General features: G+C 43.6%; 1 protein-coding gene across 1 annotated transcript; it reads right to left on the reverse strand.

The window, feature by feature from the left end:
• Positions 1-334: 334 nt before the first annotated feature.
• Positions 335-21,466, reverse strand: MMAA (metabolism of cobalamin associated A). The gene is made up of 7 exons (XM_079919487.1): positions 21,372-21,466; positions 13,122-13,625; positions 10,384-10,506; positions 7,434-7,604; positions 4,582-4,667; positions 2,016-2,165; positions 335-988 (listed from the first exon to the last, which is right to left on the reverse strand). The coding sequence occupies exons 2-7, from the start codon at positions 13,564-13,566 to the stop codon at positions 701-703; spliced, it is 1,263 nt and encodes a 420-aa protein (XP_079775613.1). The 5' UTR covers positions 13,567-13,625; positions 21,372-21,466; the 3' UTR covers positions 335-700.
• Between the last annotated feature and the right edge of the window lie 379 nt (positions 21,467-21,845).

The following is a 21,845-nucleotide window of genomic DNA, read 5'->3' on the forward strand; positions in this document are numbered from 1 at the left end:
GAAGAGAAGCAAAAACCTTTGATTACAACCCACCTTATTTGTGGCTGATTTCCCCAGTTCCCTTTGGGCTCTCCTACCTACCGTGGGGAGTCCGCAAGTCTAGACGACAGACTGTAAAACTGTGTTCACATCCCTACACATTCCAACTGTTTTGTTACTCGTGTACATGGCCATTTCAGAAATTCCTAGGTAGTCTGGCATACCAAATGTCGATCACGATTTTCAGCTCTTAGAAACCCACTGTGTATTATTCTAGCCTCAAGTAAGACTTCAAAAATGTGGTCACTCTTGCTTACATTTTCTCTGGAAACCCAGAGAATAGAGGATCAAAGAAAGCGTTTTAAGGTACATGATCTTTTTCTGTCCTCCTCAGCTTTCTCTGCTCGTGACTGATGAGAAGACACCATCCTACAGGCCACCGTGTATAAGAACAGAAAGTAATGGAGCTGAGTAACGTACAGCAGTTACCTTACAAATGCTGCTGACTGCCTGACCTTTGCCATCCGTACCTAACGCTCTTCCACTTTCCAAGCGCAGTTCACAGATAAGGAGGCCGAGGGCACCACAAGAGAATTACTGAAAATATAAGCATGCAAGTGACTTTTAATATTAAAATACTTTATTAAAATGAAGTGCACCCTATCCAATAACTTTATATGTATGAAAAGATATATAAAGTTATTGGATAGGAAGTATTTCATTAGTCTCTGCTTTTAAAAGCTTTCAACAACAGGTCTGCTGCTAGTCCTGGGGACAGGGCCCCACTGAGAACCCTTTTTTCCAGAAGAGGAATCTGTTCCCGGACTGTGGGGTGGGTCCTGAAATGTTCTACCACATTTTCCCGAATGAGGTTCCACATCCAAACTTTCTGCTGCTTCTGTCTCTTGGCAGTCAGCTCCCCACTGGCAAGCATCACATCCTGGAATTCTTTCATTGTATCCCACATTTCAGTGATCCCCTCTCCACTTCTGGCAGAAATACGAATTACCTGTTGAAAAGGGAAGAACCAGAACTATTTTACTTAAAACGATAGAAAACATTGTCATGGGGACTCTGGCATTTGCCAATTAAGTCTTACAGTCTATGGCAATAGGTAGGCGACAAAAATGAGACATTTTCTCATCGTGTCAAAGTAGACACACTGAGAAATACACTAAGGTAACTTACTAAGGTTACTAAGTGCGAAGCAGAAATAAGACACTGATCCAAGGTCGTATTTTTTAGCTCAGAGGTTTATTTTGACTGGGGATTGCTCGAATGGTCTTCAGAGACCACAGGGATGAACTGGGAAATGGTCACCAGGATGAGAAGGGCAATGCTACGTAGGTTTCCCTGAGGGCTGAGAGCCAGAAAATGAAACCGAGCTGAGAGAATAGCCCCGTTCCCTCCATCAAATTGCCCGGTTCAGCAGGTGCTACGAGCATGGGTATCTGCACGGACTAGACAGCTCCAGACGCAGCACAGACAACGTGCCGGGAGCCGACAGCAAGAAGTGTCACTGTTGCTCTCGTTATAGTGATTATAGGTTACTCTTTAATAACACAGGGCCCTGCTACAGATAAAGCGTCCGCATCAGTATTTCTGCATCACTTACTACGGGTTTTTTTTTTCCTTATCGAAAACATCACCCGACAACCATAATGGGAAGGAAAGTTACCACATCAAAAGCCTGTTCTCTCCTACTCAAACTCTAACCTAGATGGTCAAGTCATTAATTGCGCCATAATCTTCAGGATGGTTCCTTGCAGAATGGACTTGTCATCACATCCAAGTGGCTCGAGCCAAGCATTAAGCAATCAAATTTATCGCCTCACATCTAGTCTTTGGCCTCTGGTGGTTGAAGGATTATACTTAAAATCGTAACTACACACTCTGTGGCTTTGCCACAGTTTTTAAAATTATAATCTCATCTACAAGCAAAGATTGATCATATGTCTAGCTTGGGACTCACATCCTCTCTTCTAACGGGCACAGTCCACTCAGGGTGAAAACTGCAGAACAGAATGCAAGCTGACCTTTGGTCTCCAGACTCCTGAACGCCTGCGGAGCAATTTCAGCGCGCTCACATACTCTGCTTGTATCCTTCGAGCTGGCACGACCAAGTCTCCATCAGATTTGGTTATAGCCACCAGGTCTGCCATCTCAATTATACCTCTTTTAATACCCTGGTGAGAAAAAGAAAAGAAAGTGATTCGTCTAAAATATTTCATGCCATCAAAAATGGGACACCAGTTACCGCTAAGGTTTGGAGAGTCATACACTCTAACTTTTTCTCTGCACCCTCCCAAGGCCTGGGTCCTAGGAATCACAATTATTGACAGAAATTACTCAAAAGCACCGACTCTTGGGATTATGGAAGTCATCTGTAATATCTCTTTCAAATTTGGAGACTAACACGCTGAAATACATTCAGAATTAGAGTAAATATATCATCCAGACACAATATGATTGAATGGCAGGAGACAGCTCACACTGCCTCATGATAGATTCCACTTCTCGGGAGCTAACCCTGCAGGATGCAAAACCATCCATCATTCAGGTGCTTAAAAAAGAAAACACTGGGCTTCCCTGGTGGCGCAGTGGTTGAGAATCTGCCTGCCAATGCAGGGGACATGGGTTCGTGCCCCGGTCCGGGAAGATCCCACATGCCGCGGAGCGGCTGGGCCCGTGAGCCATGGCCGCTGAGCCTGCGCGTCCGGAGCCTGTGCTCCACAACGGGAGAGGCCACAACAGTGAGAGGCCCGCGTACCACAAAAAAAAAAAAAAAAAAGAAAACACCTACGTCACTAACATGTTCATTTCCAGAAAGAGTCTTTGAAGTTTTCCTTAAATGTATGTAGCATTTTTGTTTTGATTTGCATTTGAGGAAAAAATAACCTGATGGCTAAAAACGCCTCAATCTCTTGATTTAAATTATGTTGCGTGAAAACACAGAAAAATCCTAAGGCCAAACCTTATTTGGAAAATGAAGATTTTGCTATCTAAGATTAAAATTTCTTTTCAAATATTTTAAAACGTAACTTTCAGTGGTTAAATTCTAATAGTTAATGTTTCTAAACTGCAGCATCCAGAGTCTGATGTCACTAGTTTTTCAGAATTTTTCAGCTGAAGGGGAGGTGTTGTGTAATATAGAATTTGGGGACTTCCCTGGTGGCGCGGTGGTTAAGAATCCGCCTGCCAATGCAGGCGACACGGGTTCAAGCCCTGGTCTGGGAAGGCCCCTCATGCCGCGGAGCCACTAAGCCCGTGCACCACAACTACTGAGCCTGCGCTCTAGAGCCTGTGTGCCACAACTACGGAAGCCTAGAGCCTGTGTTCAGCAACAAGAGAAGCCACCACAATGAGAAGCCCGCGCACCACAATGAAGAGTAGCCCCCGCTCGTCACAACTAGAGAAAGCCCGTGTGCAGCAACGAAGACCCAACGCAGCCAAAAATGAATAAATAAATATAAAAATTTAAAAAAAAAAAAGCATTTATCTGGTCTTTGTCCCAAGGTTCCTGGGGGGAAACTGCTAAATCCTTGGAGTTTCCTGAGTGATAGGAGTGACTTTGTTGTTTGCCACGGGTACCTGGGACCATGCCTGGGACCATACCTGGGTTTATGCAAGATCACTCAGAATGGGGGCTGAGCACACCAGTAGAACCAACCACGTGATTAGAGGGTTGGGGCTTTGAGCCATGCACTAGCAGCCTGACCTCCTCTGGGGAGGGTGGGGCTGGAGACTGACTTCAATCACGTGGATAGTGATTTGGTCAATCAGGCCTGCATAATAAAACCCCAACAAAAACTGCAGACACTGAAGCTCAGGAGCACTCCTTGGCTGGTGAAACACATGCATGTGCCAGAAGGGAAATGTGTCCTGAGGACACAGAAGTTTCGAGTTTGGGACCCTTCCAGACCTCTCTCTCTGTGTCTCTTCATTTGGCTGGTCCTGATTTTCATCCTTCATAATAAAACTCTAGCTGGTACCGCAGTGCTTTCCTGAATTCCGTGAGTCATCCTAGTGAACTGTCGCACCTGAGGGGTAAGCGGGAACCCGCACATCTGCGGGTTCCCACAGAGGCATGGGTGACTTGGGAACCCCCGGGCCTGCTGCTTGCGTCCGGAGTGAAAGCAGTCTTGGGAGGATGATGCCCTCAGCCTGTGCAGGCTGTGCTAAGTCCAGGGAGTTAATGCCAGACTGCTGCAGGAGGAAAGGAAGAACCCTTTCTACAGTATATAAACTAGGACAGTGGGATCCCAGTTAAAAGCAAAGGAATATCTCATGAGGACCTTTCAACCAGCTGTAGCACAAACACCCATGTAACAGTGGTCTCTTGGCTGGAGCTATCCCCCACGTTACAGGTGGAAAGACTAAGTTGTGTCATTAGCTCAAGGTCATAAGTTCTACTACTATAAGTTGGAAAAAAAAAATAGAGAGTTTGCCTTTGACTCGGGTATTTTAGCCAACGTGAATGATGTTTCTTTCCCTACGCTAATATCAACTTAATTTACAAAAAACCCACAACATGGGGAATTTGTACTTTCAGAGATGTACACTTTGTGTTTCGGGGTTGGGGGGGAAAGTCAAAATAATTACCTGCAATTCATCTCCTCCTGCTGGCGGCAGTAGTAAAACAAACATGTCAACCATGTCGGCAACAGCAAACTCCGACTGCCCCACACCTGGAATTTTAAATCACGCGTGTATATTGAAACATTCACGGGAATTTGACCTCCTCGACTCCCCTGACCACCACCTCCGCTCCAGTTCATCTGCTCATACTCGCCATCACGCACTCAACCTGACCCCGCTCTAACCGCCACCTCTGAACAATGTATTAAACGCCGCTGCCTCGCCTGAAGAGCAAAGCTGGGGTCCGCCCCACCTCTGTCCAGCCCCGCTCCCACCAGCGTGGTCTCTGACTGGACGGAGAAGGTGAAGACCTGCGCTCTCCCCTCGCTCCCGCTGCTCTTTCTCGGCTCCCCTTTCGTGGGTGAGCAGCTTGAGCGCCTGATTCCAACCTTAGACCATGTCTGGCAGCTTCCTTGCCTCCTGATCCCTCTATCACCCTGCAAAGCCCACCCGTGGATCAGTCCTACTGCCCGTGTCTCTCCTCCATTAAGTGTCCTGGAGAAATCCCTCAGCTGTGTGGACAGGCGCCACCAGAGGGTCATGGGCTCCAACATCGGCTACATCTTCCTCTTGGTACAGGACAAGCGATGCCCCTGAACGCCCTCGGGCAGCTTCCTTCCTGTTTCCCACAGTGGCTACTACAGACGTTCACTGTCCCATAATCTCCCCACATGACGATGATTGATGACCGCGGCACCTGCTTCACGACCAAACAGAGGCAAGGACGTCCTCAGCCTCCCCCCACAACCCCACAGAGAAGCAGAAACAACACACGCTCAGCCCTGCTGCCTCCTTGCCGGGCCCAGTGTCAGAAGCCTCTCCTTCCTTCCCACCTCCCCTGGGCTCCGGCTCTGCTTTATCTCCAACCTCCCCTTGTCTACAGGCTCCCGTCCCTCAAACATCCCATGAGTTGGGCTCAAGTCTTTCTCATCTGAAAACCAAACACGACCAGAAAATAAGAAGACAAAAACTCCCAACCTCCTGCCCTCATCCCCGCATTTCTCACTTCCTCTTGATAGCTAAATGTCTGGAAAAAGGCAACTTATGCCCACTGTCCTCACGCGACTACTTCACATTAACCGCAATCCACTTAAATCTGACCTCCACGTGCCCCACTCCACTAAACCTCCTCTCCAACTCTCTCCTTCCTCGGTGGGGCAGAGACTTCTGGTCGCCCACGCAATGTTCATCCTTCCCTATTTCCTTCCCCCAGGTTCACCAGGGGCATCAGTGTCCCAGGTGAAAGACCACATCACCAGACCCCCCAGAGACCCCCCACATCACCAGTCAGCCAGAGATGTTAATGTGTGAAAGCAGAAGTCACTAGATGGCGTTTCCAGGAGAGTTCTTTCAAGAGGGCAAAGCCAGCCAGGAGGTATACCGCTTCCGACCCCTTCCCCTTCCTTATTCCCCCTTCTTCCTTCCTTCTACCTGGAACAGGGAGGTGAGTTAGAGCTTCATCAGCCGTCTTTTATCCATGGGCAACCTTGAGGCTGGAAACTAAGTGCTAAGAATGGAGAGCAGGGAGAGCCCCCCCCCCCCCCCCCCCCGGGGCGCTGTAGAACCACCACGACCTCTGGGCCTGCCTGCCTCCAGGCTTCTTTTATTTACAAAAAACACAAATACACAAACAAAACCCACCCTCTTCCTTGTTTGAGTCAGAGATAGTCTGAGTCTCTGAAACATGCAGCCAAACACAACTTTCCATGAATATGTGTGATTTTATGGTCCTCTTCCCCCTTGATTCTCCTACCACTACTCAGGCAACTTTTCCTCCATCTGCCCTTAGACGATGGACTCCTGGACTCTAGCCCACGTCTTCACTCCCTGCCTTCGTGCTCCATGCTCTAAGGATCCTGCGCAAAATGCAGTGCCCTGACTGGGCCACATTCGCTCACTCCTGTGTTTCAGTCAAGGCCCCTTAGCCCATACTTTACTTAACTCCAACCCTCCCTTCAAAACTGAGTTCAGGGGCTTCCCTGGTGGCGCAGTGGTTAAGAATCCGACTGCCAATGCAGGGGACACAGGTTCGAGCCCTGGTCCGGGAACATCCCACATGCCGTGGAGCAACTAAGCCCGTACGCCACAACTACTGAAGCCTGCGCACCCAGAGCCCGTGCTCCGCAACAAGAGAAGCCACTGAAATGAGAAGCCTGCTCACCGCAACGAAGAGTAGCCCCCGCTCGCCACATACTAGAGGAAGCCCGTGCACAGCAACAAAGACCCAACGCAGCCAAAAAAAACAAAAAACAAAAAAACTGAGTTCAACTGTCACCTCCTCCCTGAAGTCTTCCCTGATCCCCCAAATCTGAATCAGGTTGTGTCACAAACATTGATCACACAGTAATATAACAAATTGTCTCTCCACGGGAATGTGAAGTTCTTGGGGTTTCCTTTTCAGTATTTTCATTGTGTGTAACCACGTGCTAGGGATATAAAGGTGAAATAAAACATGAGGTGCCCAACTACGCTAATCTTCTCAGTGAATACTGCAGACATACGACTCTGCTTAAATAAAATGGGTGTTATGTTAGTGTTTCCATAGGTCATCCTAATGCTGACAGTTTCTCCAGCACTGAAAACATACCACCTTGTATAACAGTTATCCAGACACAGGGCTCACCTTTCTTTGCTTTAAGGGTAAGGATTATAGTCTATATACTCATATCTCCTACAGAGTCTGAGATAGCTTATATTTAATTACCTCTTTAGTAAGTATCTGCTGAATGAACAAAATGAAATTAGCCATCATTCATCTTTATGCAGCATTCATTTTAATAGTATTTTATTGTTATAGAATAGAAAATCACACTCACCCACGGTTTCAATAAGAATTATGTCATATCCACCTCCTTCGCACAACAGAATAGCTTCGTTTGTGGTCCTTGTCACACCTCCTAAAGTACCTCTAGTAGGAGATGGCCTGATGTATGCATTCATATCTCTTGATAACTCAGTCATTCGGGTTTTATCACCTAAGAGTGATCCTAAAACACACAGTTACATTTTATAATCATGGAACACCTATAAGGGCCAATTATCAATCAGCCAATTCCTAGGGGAAGTGCTTCAGGACATTTCTCCCCAAACCTCAAATTGTATTTCATATTATTAAGCTTTTTTCCAACACCATGTATGTAACGATGCCAAATTAATCTATTTAATGTTTTAAGCCCCTCAACACCTATAATGGCTCCCACTGACTAGAGGTTCAAATCTAGATTCTTCAGTCTTGCATTGGAGGCCCTCAGAATGTAGCCTACCTTACCTGTCCAATTTCAGCTTCACTAATCCCCAAATCAATCTTCCATTCCAGGTGGGGTGGTTCTTTACTGTCCTCTTAACGTTGCTGTGTTTATGGTTCTCAGCTGGGAGTGATTTTTTCCCCCAGAGGACACTTAGCAATGTGTAGAGATATCTGTACTTGTCACAACTGGAGGGAAGGGTGTTCCTGGCATCTGGTAGGTAGAGATCAAGGATACTGCTAAGCATCCTTCCATGTGCAGGACAGCTGCCCACAACAAAGAATGTCATCAGTGCCAAGGTTGAGAAACTCTGCTTTCACTGAGTTGCTTGTCTATAGGACCATGTCTTACATATCTTGTACACTGAATGCAATTAATGTAATGCCTGTGGAATAGAACCGTTGCTGTTTCCGTGTGTACTGCAGTATTCTGGCAAACACCCGTACCTGCAAATTCTAGAAGACTGAAAGCCCCGGAATTAGTGAAATTACCTTTACCTTCTCTCCTTTAGCCACGTAGTAACATCTGAAAGTGTAGTGCTGTTCTAACCTGAATTTTAATTTCTGCTCAAGAGCTCACCTTTCCAAAGCTGCTGCTAAACACTGAGGAGTCCCTTAAAGATACGACCTTTTCCTTGATGATTCCAGTTTTGACTTCTCATAGGTTCTAATGCCCCAGCATACACCTACCAACAGAGCTCGACTACCTTATTTACTGGACATAAAACTTTGTTCTAAAGTAATTTTCTGGGTGAAATCATCTCTGTGTAAGTCAACAGTCTGCCAAAGCTACACTTTACATTATTATCCTATAGATCCTAACACACCGAACTGAAACATTTATGAAATTACTCTCCCATATAATTGTCTTTGCCAGTGAATCTAAAACTGGTGACTGCAGAGCCTTAGGGAGGTCTCCGAGCTCCCACTGCAGGGGGCCCGTGAGTCCGAAGCACAACAGGGATTGACTACAGGCTTCTCAAACTTCAATGGAATGCTATTTTCAAATGTATCTACTGTTACAATGAAAAGGTAAGAGCGTCCTGTTTATCCTTGCACAGTTTTTTCTTTCAGAGTCTTTGTATTTTTACCTGAGAAAAGGACCTGCATTTTTGGTCTGAGAAAGGTTAGGAACCACATAGCTACGTAACTTCCATCAGGTTATCTTATGTCACCATTTCCGCTACTCTTATCTCAAACTATTGTTTTCTTTTGCTATTGCAAGTATTCTAGAGTATTATGAAGGTGGGAGGCAAGTCTCTGCACCTGTGTGAAAATGAAGGCCACTATAAATAAATTCTTTGTTCAAGTGCTTACCTTTCACAAAGTTCTTAGACTATAAAAAAGGATAATACACTGACATGGATTTAATCTTGAACTTTGCGAGTATAAATTTTACTTTACGGTTAACCCTTTCATTATAGTGAATCAAAAACTGTGAATGTTCTCAGCTAAATTTCTCAATGGATGGTAACAGGAATTGTTGTCCACCTCTCTATTGACCTAAAGCCCCTGAAATATGATATTGTATTTATTTTTTAGCATTAAACCCACAGGATATAAACCAAACCCTTCCACAAAACACCCTGTATTTCCCCCTTCGCAACACACATTACATTGTAATGGCCTGCATGCACCCGTCTGTTTCCCTCATGAGATATAGAGCTCCATAAGGCCAAGAGAACTGCATCTTATTCAACATTAAACAACACAGTACCTTTTTTGTACAGGGCCTCGCCTACGATAGGTGTTGAAACACTTGTTAAATGAATAACTGTCATGTGAGATGCTTCAATCATCAAGAGGGGTAAGGGAAGAAAAGGCTTTCCTGAGTATTTATATAGTATGATTTATGTTTCCCTTAAATGATCCTTTGGGGAATTTAGTTTATTCATTTTATCTCTGATGAGCTGCGAGTTAAACTTTGAGTGACTGCATGACCTCAAATCAGTAATTGCCGAGCACTGTGTGCAACGTACTAGGCTAAGTGCTGCCAGGAACAGAGTATATCACATGGTCCCCCTAAGAGCTTTCTGTTTAACTGAACATGTAATATAAACAGGTGACAAGTTAAACAGAGCATGAAGATTTTTTTTAAGCGTGAGAAGAGACGTTACAATATGGGGAAATTACTAAGAAGCCATTTTCTGAACTGCGTAGGGGCTGATGGAGCCAGGAAAAACAATAGAAGGAAAAGGGGCTGAGCCTCAGGTATGATAGACAAAGGGGTGAAACTGACTTTTGATCATCTCCAACTTCTGGCACCTGTTCTCCTAGTTCTCTACCTACCCAGGCTACTCCTAGGTTACCTGTAAGCTAACCTCCCCTGGAGAACCCGATGCCCCAAACACCTCCCTCAGCCTCCACCTCACACCCACCACCTCCCTTCCTTCACCGAGACCAAACTCAGCCAGAGGTTAGAAGACACCCGTCTGTGCAGATTCCCCCTAAACTGCAACAGAGAGTCGGCTCCACTCCACAAGCCCCTCCTCTGCAAGTTACGAAGCAGCAGCAATACTCACCACCGCTAGTACAAGAAGAAGGGTCCACAGCCAGCACTGATAATTTGTGCCCTCTCTCAGTAAGCATTTTTCCAAAATATTCTATAAAGGTTGACTTCCCAGCACCAGGAGGCCCAGACAATCCTATGGTGGAGACAGACTTTGTAATTTAATGAAATAAATGAAATCAGCACCATGATGAGTTCTATTAAAATACCAGACTACCTTCTACTTCTCCTAATTTATTAAAACCGTCATTAATGTAGTTTAACGCTTCCTAAAGCAGTAAACGAAAATCTACCTATTTATCTAGTCCCTGAGTAATAGGGATACAGGAGGCAGAGAAGTCAGAGTTCCATATGTTCACCAGATTCACTTTTAAAAATGACAAAATGTGACTTGCCTTTTTAGTATAACGTAGAGCTTTTGGGGCAGACTTCATTGCCTGTGTTGTTAATGTGCTGAATTTCTCCAACATCTGCCCACCTCTCATCATGATCAATGATTATTCCACCCACCCCGATTCTGTCCATGCTATGTTTCCACTGGAAGAACAACTCATTACTCCAGAAATTCCCAGTGATTGAGAAAATAATTTTCTACTTATGAAATACAATTTTTTCATCTCACTCATAACTCAAAGAAAATAATATAAACTGAATCCTGAAAAAAAAACTTTTTTTTTTTTTAATCTTAAGAAAGGCAGGAAATTCCCCTACTTGGAGAGTTAGCAGAGCATGGCAGGCAAGAACACAAACTCTGGAGCCAGTCGGCCGGGTCTATTTCTAGCTCTACCTCTTATGAGCTGTGTAATCTTGGGCAAGTCACGTAATCATTCTGTACCTGAGTACATTCTGCCATAAAATGGATATAAGAGCACCTATTTCTTCAGGTTATTGTGAGGATCAGATGAGTTAATTTTGCGATATGTTTAGAATAGCACATGGCATCAGGAGATATATATGTTCAATAAAATCTATAAAACATAAGCACTTAATTGTAACTACATAAAGTATGTATGGCATATGGTATGCTTGGCGACATACCACAATCTTCAGGGCAGGTCTCTGTCTTAATGGGTGCTGAATAAACATTTGTTGCTTTTATTTACCATGGTGATAAAACAACTGCAACAAAGACTCAGGTTTATCTGGCCTCATAAGGTCCGGATGGAAGAAGCAGAATAGTGCTGCAAATTTATGAGTTGCTAGTTATGTATGAGTTGCTGGTTAACTCTAGGTATTTCTGGACATTTTCTCTTCAAAGATTCTCTACAGCCTAATAAGTAAACACTCTGTCATAACTGGAATTTCTCTTTGGGAATTTGCTATTTTGTCCACAATACATAAAGAGTATTAACACCCAGCGCAGTACTCTCAGAAAGAGAGTCCCCGCAGTGAGGGCAGAAGAATAAGGTGAGGGGGAAATGTGGACTAGTACAAACAGCAGTTGGTGAGCTCTTTTGGGAATTATCTTTAAAGCATTAGGCCCCATTACCCTAAAATCTAGGAGGTTTTAGGCCCCATACTGCAAATAAACTGAGACGTAAGTAATGCCAATCCACTTTTAAGTATATTTACCCATTCCTCACACAATTTATGCACTTTGTCCCCCATTTTAAGTTGTTTGTAGTGCGAGGGTTGGCTGGAATCACCTAGTTTGCCATCATGAAAGGCGCTCGCTCCACCCAAAACTTGCTTAATTCCTTCTGGTCAAACACGTCTAGATTATTCTATAATGCACAGCTTCGAAAATATAACAAGCTTATTTGCAATTACAGAAACAGATCAACTGTTCAAGAAGTGAACACCTAATATTTTTAGACAGCAAATGAACATGGTGTCTCCTTTAAAAGGCATTTTGGTATTGAGCTGGCTGTGCTTAGAGCCAAGCCATTTCCAGAAACTCTAATAAACAAGTATCTGAGGTACCTCCCTAGTGGCACAGTGGTTAAGAATCCACCTGCCAATGCAGGGTACACGGGTTCGTGTCCCGGTCCGGGAAGATCCCACATGCCGCGGAGCAACTAAGCCCGTGCGCCACAACTACTAAGCCTGCGCTCTAGGGCCCGCGAGCCACAACTACTGAGCCTGCATGCCACAACTACTGAGCCTGCATGCCTAGAGCCCGTGCTACACAACAAGAGAAGCCACCGCAATGAGAAGCCCGTGCACTGCAACGAAGAGGAGCCCCTGCTTGCCGCAACTAGAGAAAGCCCGCGCACAGCAACAAAGAAGCAATGCAGCCAAAAATAAATAAATAAATATATTATTTTTTTTTAAAGTATCTGAAAGAAGTGAGACTTGCTTAGAGAAAAGACTAACGAAACACCTAAGAAGTAGAATTCTGAAATGTGATAAGGATAATTATGGTTGCTATAACCACAACAGCAGGGAAGTCACTTTAGACTATTAAGCAGAAGTTCTACTGAGAGAAAGGAGTAAACTGGTGAACAGTTCTTCCTGCGCACGTTTCTGTTCTGGGAGCCACAGCGAGATCCCTGCCGAAAGAGGAATCTCACCTTATTCTCTTAAAATACAGAGCCTTCGTTCAAATGGCCATTGCATTTCCCACCACGTAACAAGACTAATATTTACAAAGAAAAGGCATTCAAAATTCATTCCAAAATTCTGCAAGGACAAAAAAATCCCCATTAGATCATAAGCTATTTTGACTTATTTTAAAAGAAGAGAGAATTTAGAAAAATATTCACTGGACAAAAAACAAAACAAAAAAACCCAAAAAAAACAAAGACTGACCCACTCGAAATGCTAGTGGTTTTCCTTTATTTAATTTCTCTTGTTCTCTGTGGCGGACTAACACTTTCTGAAGAAGCACCTGGGCTAGCTCTTTCTTCCTCTTGTGAGTTGATTCTATAAGAGTTATGGCCTCCGCCAAGCAGGCCCTTTGCCCTTGGATTAAACCAGTATAAAGCTCATCCACAAGCCTTTGTTCTTTATCAGAAAGTCCTTCTGTCTGTTCCTTTAAGGTTGTTTGCAGACATAATTTTCTTGTTAAACCATTTGACGGCAGCATCCACTTTGCATGATGGAGTCCGAGATAACTGAATGGCTGAGCACATGGAAGTCCTGATCTGAGGTGAGTACTTGAGGGTAAGATGAAGTGGTAACGTCGGTAAAGTGTTCTTAAAAGGACTTTAAGGAAGTCCCGATGAGGATGTTGGAGCAGCATGGGAATATTCATTTTGCTTGTAACTGAAGAAATGGCTGGATGTTTTTTGGTTCAGTGCGATTCGTGACTCCCTAAGAGAAAGAAAAACATTATTTTGCCAGTTCAACATGCAACTAAGATACGGAAGTAGTAAAACTGCAAGCTTAGTGTTCTCCCTAGATTCTAAAACACACATAATCAGGGGTTTGGGTTGTACAGAGGCATGAAAGTTTCTTCCCAAACTTAAGAGCAAGGACTCCTTCCTTGTCCACAGTTAATATTCAGAGTAACCCAAATCATGAAACTACTGCTCTGCTGTGAAGTCCAGTACACATTAAAATTTTCTTTTAAACAAAAAACAAACATACCAAAAAAAAAAAAAACACCCAATAGAGTAGAAATTCTATGTCATGATTATTTTCTTCCGTCTACAAACCTTACATCCATCATAACGATTTCCTCAGATCGAATATACCCTATTCCGAAGCTCATTCAAAAGGTTAAAAAAAAATCCCTCTGATGCTGGCCTTTTATTCATCTCCATAAAAGAAAGGTGATTAGTAAGGCAGGCATTCAGGCAAAAGTTTAGATCCATGTATGTATTCAATACACTCACCTGGCACACAGATAATACACAAAGAATGGCCTAACATAAGCACACAAGCCACCACCACAAGCCTTCGTGTGAAATGAACCGTGAGGACTGTCTGGAACCTGATCCAGGGCATCTCAAAGTACGGTCAGAACCACCTTGGTGCGTATTAAAAATGCTTATCCCGGGGCTTCCCTGGTGGCGCAGTGGTTGGGAGTCCGCCTGCTGATGCGGGGGACAAGGGTTCGTGCCCCGGTCCGGGAAGATCCCACATGCCGCGGAGCGGCTGGGCCCGTGAGCCATGGCCGATGAGCCTGCGCGTCTGGAGCCTGTGCTCCGCAACGGGAGAGGCCACAACAGTGAGAGGCCCGCGTACCGCAGGAAAAAAAAAAAAAAAAAATGCTTATCCCCATCCCCAGGAATCAGAATCTCCGTGGGTAAGCACACTAAAGTTTGAGCCACTATAGGATTGGATAAGGACCCTTCGCTTAGATCTACTGATATTCTCCGCTTCAGACTGTATTAGACAATGAAGGCTGACAGGGTCCACTGAGAGTCAGGAGAGTGTGGAGGTTATGAGCCAGGGCCACTCTGCGTCTCTGCCACTTAAGCTATCATGTCCTTGGGCAAGTTACTTAACCACTCTGTGCCTCAGCTTCCTCTTGAGTTAAGAGAATAGAGAAGAGACTAGGAAAGCTAGAACAAAATGAGTTAATTCATATAAAAAGCTGGGAACAGTGCCTAGAACATAGTAAGAGCTCAATAAACATTAGCTCTTATTACTACGACACCAATTTATAAAACTTTAGTAAAAATTAGGTCATAGACCTAGCTTCCAGTGGCAAACTAAAATTTACAAACAATACATAACACCTACCAAGTCTGCATTTATGATTATTTGAAATTTTTGGTTTTCAAGTACCTTGTAGCACATGAAATAAATTACCTTGTGGCTCCCAAGTCCCTCTCTAAATTGTGTTCCAAGGCCAGCACAAAATTAATTTTAGCTAAATAATGTTTTATTAGGAAAAAAGAAGAAACATTTTAAGATTTTTTTATTGTTAGAAATATAACTGCTCATCATTTTACTGTTAGTCTTCTAAAAGGACAATTTATTTTAAAATGTGTAAAAATGTTTCTAAAAAACAACTTAAAAACATCCACTACCGCCCTTCACATAAACACACAAAAAGACATTTAAAACAAACAAAAAAAACTAAGAGGTGCTCTATTCTGGCTCTCTTTCGATACCACCTTTAAACACACTTCTTTCTCATACATACCACCACCACTGCCACCAGACTAGAAAGTGAACAGGCAAGGCTATTTTCTGAGCAGGTACTACCTTCCAGGTCCCAGGCTAGGTTGATTACAAAAATAATAGCGATAATAGTGTCTTTGAGGGTGGTGACAGTGATATTTTATTATGTTCCAGTCACTGTACTATAAACTTCTGTATTAGTATTCTAAGGCTGCTGTAACAAATTAACCACAAACTCGGTGGATTAAAACAACAGAAATTTATCCTCTCATGGTTCTGGAGGCTGGAAGTCAGAAATCAATGTGTTAGCAGGATGTCACTCCCTCCAAAGGTTCTAGAAGGGGACTCTTCCCTGCAGGGGTCCTCAGCTCACAGCTGCAACACTCCAATCTCTGCCTCTGTCTTCACACGGCTTACTCTTTGTGTCTCTCCTCTGTGCAGACATCTGTTGTTGAATTGGGACCATTCAGATAATCCAAGATGATCTCACCTCAAGATCCTTAACTTAATTACATCTGCAAAGACCCTTTTTCCAAATAAAGTCACATTCTCAAGTTCCAGGGATTAGCACGTGGACATATCTTTTTGGAGGCCACCATTCAATCCACTACACCTCCTTAGGTGGACAGCCTCCTTATCTTACCCTAAATGACGTAATCCCAGCACTTCAACAGCTCACAGAGTAATAAACACCGTGTCCAAAGAAAGAACAATGTGCTGTGGGAACAGACAAGGTTACAGAAACTAACTCTCCTGTGGGAGGAGAGGGTTCAAGTCATGCAGGAGACTATGTCAGGGCTGGGTCTGAAAGGTTAAGCAAAGCTGAAGAAGGATGAGGCAGGCCTTCTAGGCTGAGGACATACTTGTACAGAGGCCGAGCTGGGACCTGGTCTCTTCCCTGCCATATCAGAGAAGACTGAGTAATTCAGTGAAGCAGAAACCTGGCATACATACATATGGAACTAGTGATAAAAAATGAAGCCCAATCAGGATGTAAACTGAGGCCAAGGAAGTAGATGTTGTCTTGGTGGAGGAGAAACAACAGAGATCTTCAGGGACGGCAGTGACCTAATCAACTTTGGTGTTTAGGAGATAACACTAGGAGCAGCAGCAAGAAGTCGAGTGACCAGATCCTGGTAACATACAGCCCAGCCTAGCAAAGACCCAAAAGAGATGATGGGGACCTGGGCCAAGGCAAGGCATTAAGGGACGGAGAGGAGAAGCCGGATTCAAGACCCTCTTGTCCACATTAGGATCCCCAAAGCTTGCCATGGAGCCTGGCGCATTGCAATGGTTCAAAAAAATGCTAATGTGAACTTATTTCATTTCCCACTTGCTTGTCACTCAAGAGTTTATGAACCATTTTCAACTACTTTATTTCACTTTATTCTCCCAGACAATTCCATGAGGACAGTTGGATAGTTGTTACTATTCTCATTTAATAAAGGGAAACCAAGAGCGAGTTAGGTGACTACAGTCATAACCAGTGGTAGGGCCAGGACTCAAACACAGGTCTTTTGACTCTCTGTGGCATTTTGTCTTAATAAATTGCTTTAGAATAAAGGAAAGCTCCTTTGGCTAAGAGGGAAATAGATATTAGTAACTCTGCCCCTCCCAAAGTGGAGCAAAGAATGGATTCGATTTAAAATATGCCCTTTTATTAATTCCAGATCTTGGTGTCAACTCTAGATTCTCGTATAAAAAGAGGAGTGGAGTCATGCCACATTAAGGGAACACCAAATAACCCTCCACATTTGAGTATGGAATGAGTACGGCAGGCTGTTTATCTTCATTTTGTTTCTTTTTCTTTCTCTCTCTTTTTTCCCCCCTTAGGCCAAGATGAAAAATTAGTTTACATTTTCTGTGCAAACCTTATCAGTAGGAGATCCCAATAATGTATTAGGTGACAGAACAGACCAAATTTCTAAAACTTTTAAATGTTTTCTTTCCCCACAGAATAATTCACACCTGACAACGAAGTGCACAACATAGTTAAACTCATTTTAACCACATCAACCAGATTTTAAAGGAGTTTGTAAATTTTTTAAAAGCCAATATAACTGCCTTGTAGGAACACCTTTCTGCCCTTATTTACGTGTCGCAGGCAGAACAGACTAAGTCTACTGGAGTGGCAAAGTCATGCAGGTAGGGAGAAGGCCTTCCCACCCGCTCATGTAACGAAGCAGCTTTCGCTGCTTTCTTACGGAAAGAAATCTAATAACCTGGCCAATAATCAAATCAAACTGTTTCAATGAATTTTCACAACTCTTAAGAGTATGGCTTCATCCTACAATTTTAAACTGAGCACTACCAAAATAAGAGAAATTTTGCAGCATTTACAACACACAGTAAGATGCCTCAAAGCACCGCCATGCCTAATAAACCAGAATGTCAACTTATTAATATATAATGAAAAACATCAAGTAAGCAAAAATACTGAAATAGGTTGGGTAAGTGCATCCCCTTCCCTGCAAGAGGGTTCATATGGACAGCAGCATTTTAAGGTGCTAGTTTTCCACATTTGTTTTCCTCCAAAATATCTTTTATATCCATTCCATTCTCTCCACCATCATGTCCACATTACTATAATGACTTTCAAACTCGCATCAAAGTCCACAGGAAAAAATACACTTACATCAGTCAACACACAGGCATACATATAACTAAAATAGAAGTTTCATAAAACATTATTTAACCCTATTACATGTGATATCCTCTAATACTCTTTTCTATTTTTTCTTAAAATGCAGATTGCAATCTACCAATAGGCAGAAACTACTATAGCCATTTCTATGGTCGTTATTAACCATCTTCCTTCCATACTACCACTTATCCTCATAAAATGTAAATCTGACGATATTACTCCACTGCTTAAAACACTTTAAAAGTTCCCTCTATCTTATCTTAAAAAAACTGTTTTCTATGATTTACCTGTTCATTCATTCAGCAACTATTTATTGAGAACCTACCATATGCTAGGCACTCTGCTAAGGCCTTGGAATACACTCGTGTACAGGTCCAACATGGCTCCCAACATCATGAGGTTTACAATCCAGCCAAGCCAGTCATTACATAAATCTTTCATACTCTCTATGAGTGCTCTTATCTACTTCTCCAACTTAACTCATCCCCCTCCTCTGCTTTTACCATATTGCTGTAACTATTCTGATCTGCACAAAGGTTCCAGAAAAAACCACACTCTTTTATACATCTTGGTCATTGTCCGTGATGTTCCTTCTGATTGGAATGCCTTAATCATCTCACAAATTCCTCCTCAGCTGTCAAGACCAACTCAAGAGTCTCCTCCTCTATAGACAGTTCCCTGGCCTCCTTTCTATACCCCTTCAGTCAGCATTTCTATCTCCTGTCATCATGTACTGGTCACATCCCTCTATTACAGTGCTAATCACATCGTTTTGTGACCATTTTTTAAGATGTCAGTCTTGCCTAGACCGAGTTATCGTTGGATCCACAGGTTAGGGCTCACAGAATAAATGAATGAATGTATGTTATAGTTTTGTATGGGTCAATAACTCCATTATGCTGATTACTCAGTTGATCAGTGTTTGAAAACTTACATTTTTCTAGATTTCACAGTATAAATATATTTTTAGGACTTCCTTCTTAAAATCTATTTCAGTATATGGATGTTTTCCTTCATTAAAAATTTGCTCTGCAGCAGCCAGTCTGACTTGGAATATTTGTCTTGAAATTGATCCAATGAATATTCTCAATTTCAATAACTACTCTGGCAAGAAAAAGCATCCAGGATTTCCAAAATCAATACATTAGGTCAGTGTCTGCGGCACAGCACAGTTCATACAGGCGAAGCAGTGTTTACACCATGTGTTTCTATTCCTCGATGCTAATCACTTTTGATGTGAAGATAAGTTGTCAGATGCCATTAATCTGGTTACCATCTCCCATCATCCCCACAGGAGGCTTTACTTTCTTCTTTTCAAATAATTTCAGGAAATTTTGGTAGAACAGAATGACTTTTTAAACAAGCAGCTTTTAAATAGGTCGCTGTTATAGCAGAGTAATACAGAACACATACTTAATTCATGCAGGGAATATTCTAAAGTTCTCTGTCCACTTTACCTTTTATCACTCTCTGTTAAGACTATTTCCCAATTTCTACTTTTAGGTTTCAATTTTCTGAGGAAGTCTTGATTTTTCTAAATTCCATCACCAGTCAATGTCCTGATTCATTTCCACTGCCACTACCCTAGTTCAAACCTGAACTAGTCTTAAGGGGCTCTGAGACTAGCTATGGGACCTGGGCAGTCTCTACTATTCTCCATATGAAAATATTAAGACTTACACATCAAGGTCAAAGTGAGCATGAAATGAAATTGCGTGCATGAGCGGGCCTGGCATCGACAGGCGTTAATCAACTCTAAGGAACCTTCTTTTCTCTCTTCCCCAGTCCTCCATCTTGGACATCACAGCAAGACTCATACTGAACCATGAATGTGATCTCCTTACTGATCCACCTCAAATTCCTCCAATAGTTTCCCACACCCTAGGACAGTAGTTCTTAAAGTGTGCTCCCAAGACCAGTAGCATCTCCATCAACTGAGAACTAGTAAGAAGGGGATATTCTCAAGCCCCACCCCAGACCTTCGGAATCAGGAACTCTGAAGGTGGAAGCCAAGCCTGCCACCGTCTCACAAGCCTGCCAGGTGATTCTGATGTAAGCTCAAATTTGAGAACCAGTGCCGGAGGATAAAGTCCAGTCTGGTATTGAAGGGTTTCCCAAACCAGTTTTCCTCCATTTACTGCACTTGCCTTCTCAGACCTCTCCTAAGGAGAGTTAACTAATTATCTTCCAAACCTGCTGTTCGCTTTCCCCACTGAGATTTTACTCACTCGTTACATCCTTCCCCTCCATGACACCTCTCCATTTCAACCCAGCTTAAACCCCAGTTTTCTTAAATCCCTTCCTATCAGTTTCCAGGAACTTCTTGCTCTTTTGATTCCAATTATTTCTGAGTACTCAGGTGATAATCTGCAGATGTCACAAACTCCCTGTTCCTGGCCCACAGAGGGTGTGTGAGTGCATAACTGCAGGTTGCCAACAATATTAAAAATCAAGAAAAAGCACAAAGAGAGAGATTTTTGGCCTGTGTTGGAGAAAATCGTATCTGTGTTTGAGGGACCCACATTCCCACATGGCAACAATCAGCTGAGGGGTACTCATTTCAAGCATTCACCAGCACTTTCCATGCCAAATAAAGGATTTTCGATATCTTCAAATATCTCAAGCTGTAACTTACATTTCTTACCATTATATAACTTTTCACGTTTCTTTGTCTCTCCTAATAGAATACAGCCCTTAAAGGAACGGAACTGTCTGGTTCTTATTACCTTGCACACAAAACGATATGAAGTTTTTACTACATAAAAGAACATTCTGCACATTGTAGACCCCAAAATGATTAGGAATCTGCACAGGCTTTCGGGAAACTTTTGGTTTTCTACCAACTTGGAAAAGCTATAGTAGTGTTTGTTTTCCAAAGTATATGTATTAAGGCACAACTCTCAAGATAATTAAATTTTTTCAGGTCATTCTGGCTTAGATTGTCTTTCATTTTCTAATGATAAAAACAAATTATCTGAATACAGTATGTCTGCTGGAAGAGACCTAGTCCGCGCCCGGCACAGTATTTGACAGAACCTAGATGCTGTTTGTGACTTTCGATTTGAACCCTATTTTTTTTTGCACCCTATTTTTATATCCTGGATTTTATTCCATAAAAGATGAGTTTTAATTTCCCTCTTTGGTAGTAGCTAAGCTGGACTATTGTGCCTTTTTCCGACCCATCCTCTGGTTAACCATTAGGTTTGGCAGCGGCAAGGGACCAGCCACCTTACCAAAACTGCCTTACTGAGGCACAACGGTAAACTCACAAGCCTGTCCAAAATGATGAAAATTTTAAAACGCTGTTTGAAGAGAATTTCCTTTCTAAGGAGAAAACCAACCTCTGAACCCATTTTGCCAACGCCTGCTTGTCCACACACTTCCCGCACCCCGACATCATCCAACTCAGTAATAGTCTCTTCTTCCTTCCCCCTCCCCAAATCCTCCAGGGGGCGCCGCGACGCCGACATGGGCTCCCCGACGACCCGAGGCGGGAACCCCGCCGGACTCCGGACGCCGCACGCTACCCCGAGCCCCTACTCACCCACCCGCGACCACGGAAGTACAGCCCAGCCCCGCCCCGCCCCGCCCCTTCCGCCGGGCCGATTCGCCCCGCCCCGCGCTCGCGGGCGCGCAGGCGCAGTGCCCACTGCCGGCGCGTGGGGCAAGGGGAGCGGCCGGGGACCGGGTGGCGGCGTGGGGTGTGGCCTGGGTCCCGGCGGACTTGGCCGCGAGTTATGTGGCGGAGGGCCTGTGAGCCTTGAAGGCCTGCGGGCCCGCGGAGCGTAGGGAGGTCCGCGGGGCGCCGGGCAGCC

This window comes from Stenella coeruleoalba (genome assembly GCF_951394435.1).
Source record: "Stenella coeruleoalba genome assembly, chromosome: 4".
Taxonomy (NCBI): Eukaryota; Metazoa; Chordata; class Mammalia; order Artiodactyla; family Delphinidae; genus Stenella; species Stenella coeruleoalba.